At 34.1% G+C, this 14,263-nt stretch overlaps 2 protein-coding genes across 3 annotated transcripts; one reads left to right on the top strand and one right to left on the bottom strand.

Moving 5' to 3' along the window:
- The first annotated feature begins 784 nt into the window (after window positions 1-784).
- On the top strand, window positions 785-1,953 carry LOC122607012 (PLAT domain-containing protein 3-like). The gene is made up of 2 exons (XM_043779929.1): window positions 785-951; window positions 1,151-1,953. Exons 1-2 carry the CDS (start codon window positions 874-876, stop codon window positions 1,640-1,642), a joined length of 570 nt encoding a protein of 189 aa, XP_043635864.1. The 5' UTR covers window positions 785-873; the 3' UTR covers window positions 1,643-1,953.
- An 813-nt stretch (window positions 1,954-2,766) lies between these two features.
- Window positions 2,767-10,273, bottom strand: LOC122608277 (arginine/serine-rich coiled-coil protein 2). 2 transcript variants are annotated; one of them, XM_043781361.1, is made up of 7 exons: window positions 10,159-10,273; window positions 9,589-9,711; window positions 5,393-5,953; window positions 5,129-5,260; window positions 4,377-4,468; window positions 3,617-3,685; window positions 2,767-3,208 (listed from the first exon to the last, which is right to left on the bottom strand). In XM_043781361.1, the coding sequence occupies exons 2-7, from the start codon at window positions 9,704-9,706 to the stop codon at window positions 2,795-2,797; spliced, it is 1,386 nt and encodes a 461-aa protein (XP_043637296.1). In that variant the 5' UTR covers window positions 9,707-9,711; window positions 10,159-10,273; the 3' UTR covers window positions 2,767-2,794. The 2 variants fall into 2 exon arrangements, with proteins under 2 accessions (XP_043637296.1, XP_043637298.1); XM_043781363.1 differs by having other exon boundaries at window positions 2,892-3,180; window positions 10,159-10,266.
- Window positions 10,274-14,263: the final 3,990 nt, after the last annotated feature.

The following is a 14,263-nucleotide window of genomic DNA, read 5'->3' as shown; positions in this document are numbered from 1 at the left end:
TTGCTGTACAAAAGAGATTAGCGCCGCAACTTATTGTCTGTTTGCCTTCTATATCGGTATATCATGTACTAGCTTGATATGTTGTTACCGAAAGTATCTTATCTGCACATATATATAAAACTTAAGCAACAATTTATATACAACTATACAAGTTTATGTTGAATCCAACAATGTAACGAGGCCCTTTGTCCGCCTAAAAGAGCAACTAAAAGACAACGCCTAGAAGTGAAAATCCATGTCTGGATGTCTAAATGGTTAAGTTGTAGAGGTTTAGGACTTTAGGCCTTTAGGGGCTAGTTCTTCAAATCAAACACAATCTGCTACTCAGAAATTAGAAAGACCTTCATTTTTTGTTGATCGCACGATACAGCCCTCCCCTTCCAAAGCAGCCCGACGAGGGTATGAGCACTTTAACGACGGAATATACATTTTGCCCGCAAATTATCTTCATATCCATAGATTTTCAGTTTATATAGAAGTAACATTTTGCATAAATTCCATGAATCAATGGTCCTATATATATAACAAAATATATTAAGTTATATTTTGATCAAACAAATATGAAGTCAAACATCATAAACTTAGGGGGAAAAAAGTGTGTTAATCTTGACTAACACATGTTAAACATCAATTCTAATCAATTTTATCATATGTCGACCACAGGGACCAAAACAAGGGGTAACATGTGTCCATATGGACCATAACCTTGAATCTTCCACATTTATGCCACTCATATGGGACATATATATACAATTTCCTACCAAACCCTCTTAACTAAACCATAGTTTATAAAATATATACATATACTACCAAAGCAAAAGCCAAAAATAAGTTATCAATCATTCAATCACATAAAAGTCATCAAAAATAAACATGGGAAGATCTATGATCAATCATCTTCTCATCACCATATTGATCATCTTGATCTCCATAGCCACCATATGTCAATCGGTAAGAATACTCGCTAATAATATATATTTGCGTTTTTTTTTCTTTCTAGAAAGTCAAATGTCCACCAGTGACGTAGCCAGAAATTTATGTTTTGTTAGTGGGTCAATTAACATTCACATACTGACAATAATGGAACTATAATACATAAACTTTTTTATACTAGTGTAAAGTAATAAATTTGTACGTGTTAATATTGCAGGATGATGATGTAGATTGTGTGTACACAGCCTACATACGAACCGGTTCAATTTGGAAAGGTGGAACAGACTCAAAAATCACCCTAACACTATACGATGCAGCCGGTTATGGCATACGAATCAATGACATAGAGGCATGGGGTGGTTTAATGGGCCCCGACTACGATTATTTTGAAAGAAAAAATCTAGACATATTTAGTGGCCGAGGCCCGTGTTTGACCGGGCCACCGTGCGAAATGAACTTAACGTCGGATGGAACAGGTTCGGGCCACGGATGGTATTGTAACTATGTGGAAGTGACTAGCACAGGAGTCCATATACCTTGTGCACAACAAAATTTTGAAGTTGAGCAATGGTTAGCCACGGATACATCACCATATGAACTTACAGCTATTAGAAACAATTGTGATGAGTATTCTTCAACCAACAGGAGAGGTCGTAGGCACATGATACTTGAGACCAATTCTCCAAGGTTGCCACGTGTGACGGAATGATTGGAGTTTGCTACATAATTACACTTTGATGACTATTTGTTTATCATTATGTGTGAGAGTTTTATTGGTAATGTTGTATGCCAATAGTTTGGTTACAAATAAAATGGGATCCGATAAATTATTTAGAATAAAAATCAAAGATAGTGTTGATTTGTTGGATTGGTGTTTAATGTACTTCACATATGTTAGTTGGAGTGAGAAGAACCACATAAAATAAATATTTTTATACTATGGAAAAATATATGATCATGTATTTGTAAGTAACATTTGGTTATGGGTTATATTATTGTTTATATGATTAGTATTATTGACATTACTTGTATCACTTTCATAACTGATGTTTCACTTATGTTCCAAAAGGCAGGCCCTTCGAATTATTAGATATTTCATATTTAATGTTTAAATCACTTTTTTTGTTACTTTGTGAATCGAATTCATATAAAAACAGTATATTGGTGTAGTTTATATACAAATACCAGGATATATATATATATATATATAAGAAACTCTGGATACGCACATCTATTCAAGAGTGTTGAGCTCACTATACAATAAATCACCCGAAGTGCTCTAAGAAACATTCAAACACACTTCCTTCGAATTGGGACGGACCAAAAAGCAGGGCCATGTTAGTAGACCACATATCTGTATAGATAGACATAAAAGTCTCCATACCTTGGTCTAATTTACCTTCCAAGACAACTTGGATAAATCGTCAAGCCCCATATCCGAAAGATATATTAAGGAAACAATCATAAGTTGGACGGTCAAGTCAAAATGAGCTCAGAGGTTGTAAAGAGGTGAATAAACAATCGTTGGTGGGCTAGGTTAATATGAGCTCACAAGCTGCAAAAGCAGGAATTTGAACAATCAACGAGTAAACAAGACAGAGACATGGCCTTTTAACAACTTAAAAGTAAATGGATCTATAATGAAAACGTTCTAGTAGAGCTTCACTAGTAATGTCAAGCAAATGCAAGCAGTTCAACTAAGAACCAAAAGCCTGAACAAAATCTAGCATTGTTATCAACCGTTCATATAATTACTGTCCAAGGACCACAGTACCATTTATATGAAGATAACTATTCATAATTATAATTTTCGCAAAAAAGAAAAACTTCAGCTGAATAGCAAAATAACCCACCATTTCATTTATAACCATTTTACTAGCCTGTCAAACCCGATTAAAGCATTATCTAAAGAGTTGACCGAAACCATCACAAATAACAGAAACTCGGCAGCAATCAGGTGATCAAAGTACACACTTACCATTGAGTTCATAATACTTAGATGGTAATATAGTTCAAAAGCATGGTGTAAACAAAACATGTAGCTAGCACAGAATAAGTACAACAGATACCAATAGTCACACCTTCTAAAGATCCTCAAAGGCCTAGCCCGACAGTACGGCCATCCCTTCGACGAAGACCAGCAGTATACTGCTTCTCCAAGTCCATCTGTAGCTCTTTCTGCTTCTCGGCAAGGCTGCTGTCTTGGATTTCTGGTTTCTGCTCCACCTTCACCTCCCCTTTCACACCCTACAATTGGCCATACCAACCTCAGACTCTAAAACATGTGTTAGTTTAGCATCATCAAATAACTCCCTCGCGCTGTGCTCCTTCCACTTAGAGGTGGTAAACCGGTCAGATCAGGTTTGATTGATCCAGAAAAAAAAAATGTCCAACTATTAAAACATGTTTTAAATTGTAAAAAATATATATTTATAGTACATGTTATTACACCAACAATCTATTTCTTTGAATAAACCAATGTAGTAGACTGTATGCATCGACATGCATATTGGAAGACTTTGGCATCTTTGACCCAATTTAACTTTGACTACTCTTTTAAATCGACCCTTTCGCCGAACTAGATCAACCCATTCACAAGTAAAAGGGATTGGGGTGACACTGACAGGTGCACCTCTAATTCTAATGAGTGAGTGCAAATTAAAAAACTGGTAAAGGGGGTTACCATGAGTTTGTTAAATTTCTCTTGTCGTTCACGATCAGAAAACATGGATGTATCCCAACGATGAGCAACCTGCAGAAGACCAAATGGATAGATGGTGAATAAAGGGGAGAAAAGAACTTGGAACAAAAACCTGAATAAGCAGATTGAGAAACGAAAGCAAGCCTAATCTTCTCCCATGGTCCTATTTCTTATGTCTTATTAAGAGATGACAATGGAGGTTGGATGGAGCAACGGGTCAATACGGGAACTTTGATGTGCAGTTCAGCTTGAGCTGACCACCAAGATTTCCTTATCCATCTTTTCACATTATGTAACAATGTAGTAAGTATGATTACAAAAGTTTATTATTATATAAAATAATTTCATTTAAATAAACGATTTAGAGTCCTGTAAGCATGACAGTTCGACCCATTTCAATATTTTATCTGTTTACTCATTTTCAATAGAAGATAGAAACCCAAGTTTCCTTTTACTCATTTTCAATAGAAAATAGAAACTCAAGTTCCTTTTAAATTGGTTAAAAATGCTACTTTTATTGAATAAAAACAAGCGCTTCAAGGTATTTGCCTATTTGGTATGATAATATGGGCGCATTTGTTTACAAATATCATATGAAGTAATCCTTAAAATAAACTGTGCTTTTCCGATCAAAAAACTTCCATCATATGCTATTGATGACAAAAACTTCCAAATAATTTAGCATGCTGAATAAAAATAGAAGAAAAAAAATTCACAAGGGACTAGCATATTAGAGAGGTACCTCTTTAGTAGGGGTGCTCTTCTTACTCCCCCATAACAGCTTCTTCTTTTGGTCAGTTGACATGATACCCGTTCCAATCAGATTTCTATTCACTGTTTAGCAGATAAATAGAAAGAGAAAAGATGAATCCTAAATGTTCCAAGTGCTGAACATTATTGAGACAGTATATACTTGTATAACAAAAAAAACCTTATAATACCAAAAAAGCTAACGCATTTACCAGCTTAATTTACTAGAATCCTAAAACGGGTGAAGTTATCAAATAAATGTTTCGAACATCAAAAATTTATGAAAAGCTTTAGTTTCTACTTCCCAGATTTTTATCCTTTCTTTTTATTAGAAGAAAATCATCTCCCCGTTAGAAAAGAGAACATCAATGTACAATTACAAGAGGAACAGATTTCAAAGCTGAAAATTTAGACATCTGTTGCACGATCAGTTTGCATAGATTTCCAACCACATTAACAGTTATTAAAATTAGGGTTATAAGTTTATTCTACATACTCCTTAAGATCTTTCTAAGACACACAGGGCAGGCATCAATACAATTAGAAAAGGGCCTGCCCTCCTACATTCCAACAACTGAGTATCATGTGTTTTTGGAAAGATAATTTTTGTTTGACTTCCAGAGAAACTACCGAAATAAGCTTTTGGAAGGGAAACTTTGAGAGGATTAGGAGTAAGAATGTAAGATATGAGATTTATTCCGATACCATAGCAAAAAATATGACATCTCCTATCTAAATACATACCTAACTCTGCAGCCTTCATTGCAGCGACCTTTGCAGCATCTATGTCAGAGTCTTTCACAAAATCTTGCTCGCTATGAACTTTACCAGCAGATTCTTGACCTTGCTTCGAGCTTGAAGACTGAACTTCATTAGCTACAGTCACATGTTTGATACTAAGTTTAGACCGCATAAGAAAATGTGGAAAGAAAGTTAAGTTTGGCATCCCATTGTAAACATACGAAGAGCAAATAAATAAAGAGTTATCAAGTTAGCAAAAGGAACTACCATCCTTGCTGCACTCTGTATCTTTATCCGTGCTAAACTTCGACTTCTTTGTGAATGAAATACTTTTATCATCAAGCAGCTCTCTGGGTTCCTTAAAAGGTAGGTCCTTGATTCCCTTAGCCTCCTGATCATATGACTTACCCTTTTCAAACCTTGTGTATTTGGAGTCATCCAGCTCTTTTGAATCCCTCCAAGAAATGTCTTTATGATGATGCCCAGACCGTTTTTCATCCTTGAAGTCATCCCTTTTATACTTATCCCTACTTGACCTATCTCTTAATCTGTTTTGTTCATGCTCTCTTCTAGAATGATCACCATAGCTGCCACCATGACTACCACTGCCACCCCTTGGGGATAACCTATGAGAGTTTTTCTGATCTTCATCTGCATACTTTTCCCGTTTTCTATAGTCCTCATGCCTACGATCATTATAAGATCTTCGATCAATGTTTCTGTTTGAGCCACTGTCCCTGCTGGAATGGCTTCTTTTGTGATCCCTGTCTATGTCCCTCCTGTCATCCTTCCTATGGGTGGGTGTAGATCTACGCTCACGGGCAGCCCCTGAAAATAAATTATGTAATTAGCTGGTGTGCAAATGTTCACAGTAGCATATATAGATATGCCTCTATAAATGCATCTATTGATTCATCAAAATGAGAAGATGACAATATTTCACCTCCTAAAATAACACGAAAAAAAAAATTGATAATATAATTACTACATAATCAGGCCAAATTATACAAAGATGGCTCTACAGAGAAGAAAAAAAAAAAGATCTAGTTTAAAAAATATTACGCAAAAGGTATAACCATTCAATCATGTGATGTTCATTGAAAGCATGTGCAAGTTTTCCACATCCACCAAAATTGTTCACTGATCTTATGAACAGCTGAAATCGTTTGTTCCCAGAATTGCCTTCCTATTACAAGATTGTTTTCATCATCTTCAGCACATATGGAAATCATATTGAACATATAATAACAAGAATCTAGACCAACAGTAAAGATCGAAAAAAGATTCCCCCTAGCAAATCAGATCACACTTGCAAAATCAAACCAATATCATCCATTTTAAAAAATAGAGTAGTATGAAAATGATCAAGAACACAATCACACATTAACATTGGCAAATGTCATTATATTTTCTATACAGCTGTAAAAGATAGCCCAAAAAAACAAATAATAGATCAAACAGCGAACTTCATGTGTGAAAACCCACAATAAAGGACAAGAGACAACAGATGCTAGACAAATCATTAGTACACAGGGAAGTAGCAGACTATAGGTGTGTCTAAGGGACTACACAAGAAGTGTTTTAAGATGGAACAAAATGGTGTGGTGTGGAATTATACACAAGAAACCTTTTAAATCAAATATGTACACAAGCAAAACTCAAGGAGACTACTCGAGTACCACCTAATCGGCCAATAAAATCGATTTGTTCAAAACTTGGTCAACTCGGTTGAAACTTGAAACGGAAATGAATTTGAAGTATTTAAACAATCATGTTAATGCTTCTAAGTCCTATGAACATTTCATACAAAATCATTCAAAATTTATGTATACAGATTCCAATCCAAGTACTCCACGCCTAGGCTGATTACTTGTTACATGATAGCCAACTAATCGAGTACCGCCAAGCGAATTTTACAGCCACATTAAACATGCATAATCACTACAATGTTATGCACACATGGTCCATTTTAATAATAGATAAATGAGGTAATATATCAAAAACATCAAGACAAATATTATTGAAATTCAAATCCTTTGGCAGCAAACTCTTGCCTCCACCTTCCCTATACTCAGACAGCTCAAAGAACCTATCAACATGAACATGCCAAGTGTCCATCTATGCTTTCTCATGACATCTACCCCACCATTTACTGTCACTCCTCTATTAGGTTGCTGCATGTCATGGCTATTCATTCACCTCACTGGATCACAAGATTACAGCTTACAACAATCCCATTTGTTCACTTCAACATACAGGTCGTCCATGCAACGTACATTCTCATCTCTTAAATCACTATATCAATTGTCATTTTGACCATCACAGCTGAGCATGCTATATGCTCTATCGTTTCACTCCAGTTTTAACAATATCAACCCGTCCCAAACCATTCATTTTGCTCACGCAGCATCTGCTGGCATCTTAGGACTCCAGTCAACCTATCACATGGCAACTGCCAACGGTGAATGTTGGCCACCATCAGCAGCAATAAGCCAATAGTATGGTTAGTCTAATTTCAACTCTTTGATTACCCCCACAATCCAAGTACTACTTTATTAACAGTTCCTTTGTTTTACAAGCACTTTTGTCAATTCTTCTCTCTCCAATGATAGTCATTGTCAACTCAACTCCATCTCCCATCTCAAACTCTCAGTCCGATATCTTTTCAACTTCACACCAATAAGAAATAATTACATGACTAGTATCATTACTAAAATGAGTCTCTCTTGCGTTTCTCTCATATAAATCTGCATCTTCCATGTAGTGACATATTACATCAAGGAAGCCATACTAGACATTTTAATAGCATACTACTAATGCAATTGATTGGCTTGGATTTGGTCTGACTCACTTATAGAACTACCCTTCTTGCCTAATTTTCATATTCTATCATCAAATATGGTCTTGTGGCTTAAACCATTTTGAATAGATAAAATTGGTTTACTATAGCCAATTAATGATTAATGTCAGAGATAATCAATGTGTATTTAAATTCAGTATCCTTAGAATAGCACTAGAAAGCAGCTATGCATTAGTTCTTAATCTACTCAAAACTTTAATTTAATTATAGAAAATATTCTATTTTTTACATGTTTCCACTACAAGAGCATTGAACTTATCAACCTAATATGGACCTTTGAATTTCGTTTGACATCATAAACCATGAAGAAATAGATTGGCTTAAAAGTATTATAAATAGCAACTAAACTGGATTTTCTATAAAATAAAATTAGAAACTTTTGTACTTTTGGTTGATCATTTAGTGATTGGAACTTACACCAATCTTATAAGGATATCTTAATATCCTAAAGTATAATTAGAAAGCAATTTTCTTATACTATTATCAAACTACCATGATCGGGGGCAACAAAAACAAAGTGAAAGAAGTAGTTCACACTTCAACTTACAAACCAGTCCCCATATGATACCTGAAGTCCTTTTCCATGCAGCATTATCTACTTCATGCTATAAATCCTAGTAATTACACACGAAGTGCAAAAGATATCACCTATAAGACTACAAATATTAGTCAACTATAATAGCATTAACTTGTGAAATGACATGTAACATCAGATCCTTAGTTACCCAAAGCAAAAGGATCATTCCAACATTTCATTCATAATTAGTTTCTACAGGGAATCTTTGATGATTCATACCAAATGAAATTATTGCTATGTATAAGAAGCTGGATACATAAACATTAAATAAAGGAACCAATATACCTTTTACAATTATAGAAATAGCACAGATGGATGGCGTCATTGATTTTCTTAGAATACACATACATATTAAAAATTAAAACTTGGCCATGTGCGTAATAAACTCGGTTTCCAAAATTGGCATTTGTTATATGCTAGGTCGTGGTTTGAAGAGACCAGAATTCAAAGTTGCTAAAAACCAAAGCAAACTAAAGCGCTAAAGGTCCCCAATGAACGTGTCTCATGAATGTGGGGTGTATCATATCAAAGACAGATTACAGTACTTATAGTATGAAACACGGTTCAGTACCATACTTAATATATCCAAAGTAGTTCAATTTGCTAGTACGATATAGTATTGACTATCTAACTAAGCTAATTCCATATCATGGCATCATGAGAAAACTGTAAAAAAAGTAAACATAGTAGAGTGGTTTATGGGGTTTTTAATTTAAGTTGGAATATGATAGATACACTTAAAAAGATTAACAAGATTCAAATGCCCATGCTTAGACAACAAATATAATCGAAGACCGTAATATTCACCAAGCGCGCAACAAAAGGCATTGCGCCTGCGTGATCTTAGAACGCGTTTGGTCTCAGCCCTGAGCATAGAAATGCATTTTAGCATCTATAAACAGATAACGAAAGTAAAAACAAAAATAAAATGACTACAGGTTTGATATACCATTAATTACAACTACCATCACAATAACACTCCATGTATAAAAAAAAAAAAAAAAAAAAAAAAAAAAAAAAACTAACCATCGTCATCAGAAGAAGAGCCGCTAGCTGGAGACCGACGGCGATACTTTCTACCCGAAGAATCATTTGACGGTTTATGAAACGATGCTTTAGCTCCAGGACTATCCGATGAATCCATACTATCTGAATACCATATATCAAAAATATTACTTACATTAAAAAGCGCATACAAAACGAATTAATCCGCAAAATAATAATATTATTGAAAAGTGATCACAGAATTTCATCAAAAACTGCATACAGTAAGCAAGTCTCAATTCATAATTATTTTCGATATTAACTACGTAATATGTATATATATATATATAGATAAAGGTTGAAACTTTGTGATACTACTAATTAACATATCATCGTGTATAACACACAAAATAAAAAAAATAAAAAAAAGGTGAAGAGTTTCAATATAACAGCGATACCTAATTTTGCTATGAGCTGGGAATTGGGGAGGTGAAAGTAATTAATAATAATAACTATAACACTAAATAGGGGAGGATAGATATGTTAGATATATATATATATATATAATGAGAGGAGAAAAGGAAATGAAAAGAAAAGAAAAAAAGAGCTTACAGATTTGGAGAAAGGAATCAGTTGGAAGATTGTGGTGTTAGGGTTCTTCGGTTTGTTTTGAATGAACGAATTGAATCGCTGTTTGATGAAAGGAAAGAGATCCTATGAGGGTAAAATAAAATCTTTTATTTTGATTTTGTATTTTTTTTTATTCGAACTTTATATCAGCTAAATTAATAATGGATTTCTAAAATTTAAAAGTTGAAAGCACCTTTGTATTGAAATCAAAGGTCAGGATTACATTTGATTTTAATTCAAGGTTTACGATTAACAACTTTAACAATAAAGTTATAAATAACTTTAGAGATCCTCATCCATTTATATGAATTAAATTTAAAAAAAAATTGATTAAAATAAAAGGTTAATTTGATATTTAAATATCAACTTTTAATTTAATTTTAATGGTTAAGGATTGTCCAATTTTACTTATATCAACTTTAAAAGATCTCCATATTAAGTCTATATGTATGAATATATCAACTTTAGAGGATCTCCATTCTATATAAATGATACTTAAATGTGAATTATTCTTTTTAAAACTAGTATGGTACTAGCGCATTGCGGCGGGATACCATTGTAAAGGCTTCTCATGTCGTGATTAACAAATAAAAGTAAGCGTGGACAATCAATTAAACAATAGCATACGATGGATAACGTAGCTACAACAGCGGCTAGTGTTAATCTAAAAATACCAGATTTTAAAAAATATAAATATCTATATATGCAACTGGCAACTTAACTGTAAAATTAAATATGTATGCAGAACTCGGAGCCTTGCTTCAGTAACATAACTAGCTCAGCTCAACGCAATGCGGACGAATAATATCACTGAAAAGACAAATCAAAATTTACATTAGTTAGTCGAAATGAAACGACTATGAGATGGTTAAAAAAACAATAATTCAAAATGTAAAGTTTAAAGGAGCTACATATAGAAATTATGTATCGATACTTCTCATAATAGCTCAGTGGTTGAGCACCAGCTTTACATGCTGGAGATCTCGAGTTCGAAACATGAAAAGGACATTTGAAGAAATTTTACAATAAAGCCCTCTAGTGAAGCACGTTTGAATCCTACAGAGGCGGCAATGTTTTATCTCAATTAAATGTCGTGCCTTCGGGCGATTTAGTTGGGAGTTTCTCCTCCTACTAGGTATTGAGTGTGAGTGGGCTCTCTAGCGCGGACCCGGTTAAGACAACGTAATATAGATCCCCTGTTGTGAGGAAATGATTCATACCTTTCCAAAATAAATAAAAAAAATAAAAAATTAGGTATCGTGTAATACTTCTATGTACACTACATTTGTCGTGTAAACTTCGGGTCGATTGAAGTCTTTCATAGGCTTAACCAAAACCTTTGTCTTTTCACATGATATTCCTCTTGATAGTGCCACATAAAGTTGGCCATGCGATAATACAGAGTTTGGTAGATGTATACCTACGTTTGGAATAGTTTGCCTTTGAGCTTTGTTGATGGTCATAGCAAAGCTAAGGCGAATTGGAAGTTGTTTTCTCTTCAACTTGAATGGGAACATATCATTTTCGGATGGACAAGAGGAATTCTAGGTAAAAAAACCCTTTTCCCGGCATGTTGGCCAACAACTATTTATGCGTCGATGACATTACGTTGAAAAGATCTGCATATCAACCTTGTGTCATAACATTATTCATCTGATGGATCGATATTACGCAAAAGTATAACCGGGCATCCAACATTGAGGCGTAGGCAATGAAGGGGTAAACCACTAACATTGAGTGAATTTAAAAATTCAATGGGATAATAGTTGTGTGTATCGCTTTTTGCCTTAAGGTTGGATGGTAGTATGAAAGTTTTCCATGGAATAAAAGGTATTTATATACAACTTGGTATTGATAATGGGTATTTTAATTATGGGAATTATTATGAAATAATGAAAAGATTGTTGCAAAAGTTTTGGCATTGAAAAGTTTGAAAATCTTGTAATTGAAAATATGTATCGATGATGCTCACGTGGGGGATTTGTCATCCGACGTTTTATGATCAATAAAAACAATTTGATAATAAGTACCATAGTTAGGAAATCATTTTGATTAGAATGAATTGATGACAATTTGATAAGAATGAATTGATGACTAATGATAAGAATGAAAAAATATTGTTCACATGGGGTGGTAGGCAACACTTGTTTTTGTATAGTGAGATTCATAACTATCTTTTAGGGAGGTTCAATATAAAACATTGATACTCTGTTTTGTTAAGATATGTAGTGTTTTTTTTTAAGTGAAAGAGATACATAAAGGGCGAATATTTACCTCTAAAGGAACCACATGAGGGGATGGCTGGACAAGCGGTGGAGAAGGTGCAACGACCAGGTACAAAGTGGGATTGGGGGCTGGAACATGTGGGGTCAGAGCATTATTAGTTGCAACGACATTGAGGGCTGCAGAAGGCGAGATTGGAGCGTGTCCATTGGACGCATTAATTGAATTAGCAGGCGTTTGGGGTTGTTTATGCAAGCGTTGGCGATGTTTCCTTTTCCGCGATGAAGAAGCATCGGTTGATGGACCTGTGTTAGCTATTTGAGAACACAATGTAAAGATCGAAAGGTTTTTGATAGAATGGTAGTATGAAAGTTTTGTGTGGAATGAAAGGTATTTATATACAACTTGGTATTAAAAATGGACATTTTAATTATAGATATTATTATGAAATAATGAAAAGATAGTTGCAATAGTTTTGCTTTTGAAAAGTTTGCAAATTCTGTAATTGAAAATATGTATTGATGATGCTCACATGGGGGATTTGCCATCCGTTTGGAAATGTTTTATAACAAAAAAAAAAATTTTGATATGAATGAAAACAATTTGATAATAAGCACCATAGTTAGGAAAACATGTTGATAAAAATGAATTGATCATTTTCACATGGGGTGATATTTGAAATTCAAAAGTTTTGTAGGCAGTACATAACCGTCACACGGAAAGTTTTTTACATTAAGTGTTTTGTTTAGTGAGGGCATAATAGACATTTCCCTCCTGTAATTTTCAACAATGGGCTATTTTCTTTAATAGGAAGTATAGAAGTATTGATATTATGAAAATTTTATCAATTTTGTCAAGTTTTTTATGGAATTTTATATAATACCTACAAAATTGTAATAAAAAAGGAAAATCGTTAGAGGTATACGCATTCAATAAAGCCATCACTGGAATATTTGTTTATGGCTTATGTTTTTCATTGACATGATTTAGTTTTCCTAACATTAGGGGGAGATGTTCCCAACATTAGGGAAAGTGGAAAGCAGCTAAAGAAAGTAAGAATGAATTATCAAAGATCCTCACACCAATGAATATAAGCTTAAAGTTTGTGGGATAATTCATTTAGAATAAGTAGTAATTTCCAGCAATGTTAACTGACCTAAAGCTGCTTATGCTCCGATTGTTAATGAGTCTACGCACACTTGAAAGTGGTAGAAAAGTCGATTCCAAATAAAAAGCTTCGAATGAAAGGGAGCATAAAATTTAAATGGTCAAAGTCGAGGTACAAAGACCCCAAAAGAGATTGATGATGAGAAATTAGACATGGAGGTTTTTGAGAAACCCCGGATACCTGGAAATAATGAGATCTCAATGAGCTGTGACATGTCTAGAGAATTGTGGAATCGAAAAATAAATAAAAGCGACGTCGAGATTGATTGAATATGATAGCGCTAAGAGTATGAATAATGTGAGGATCTTGAAAGCATGCATACACATAAATTGATATGTTATGAATGATTGACCAATATGAAAATACGCTAGTAGTTTGGGACATGAAGTCCAAGCACTTGAAAGTGCACAAATTATATGGTGGAAGCAACTAACTTAAAAGTCTGGCAAAATAAGAAAGTATTGATTTGCGTCTAGTTTGTAAAAATAGAGCTCATTTGAAATTGAGATTCCATGAGGGATATAAAATGCATGAAGCATGTTTCGTGATTAAAAATGATTCAAACACGTGTGGAGCTCATTTCGAGAATATTGTTTGTCGTTGAAGTTATTATGGTTGAAATTTATAAAGAAATCCAGATTTGAATATGATATAAATTTCATGCAATTTTGATGATTTGAATATTGATAGAACTCT

Source organism: Erigeron canadensis, chromosome 7 (genome assembly GCF_010389155.1).
Source record: "Erigeron canadensis isolate Cc75 chromosome 7, C_canadensis_v1, whole genome shotgun sequence".
Classification (NCBI taxonomy): domain Eukaryota; kingdom Viridiplantae; phylum Streptophyta; class Magnoliopsida; order Asterales; family Asteraceae; genus Erigeron; species Erigeron canadensis.
The sequence above is the reverse complement of the archived record's forward strand: the minus strand, read 5'-3'. Positions and strand labels throughout refer to the sequence as shown.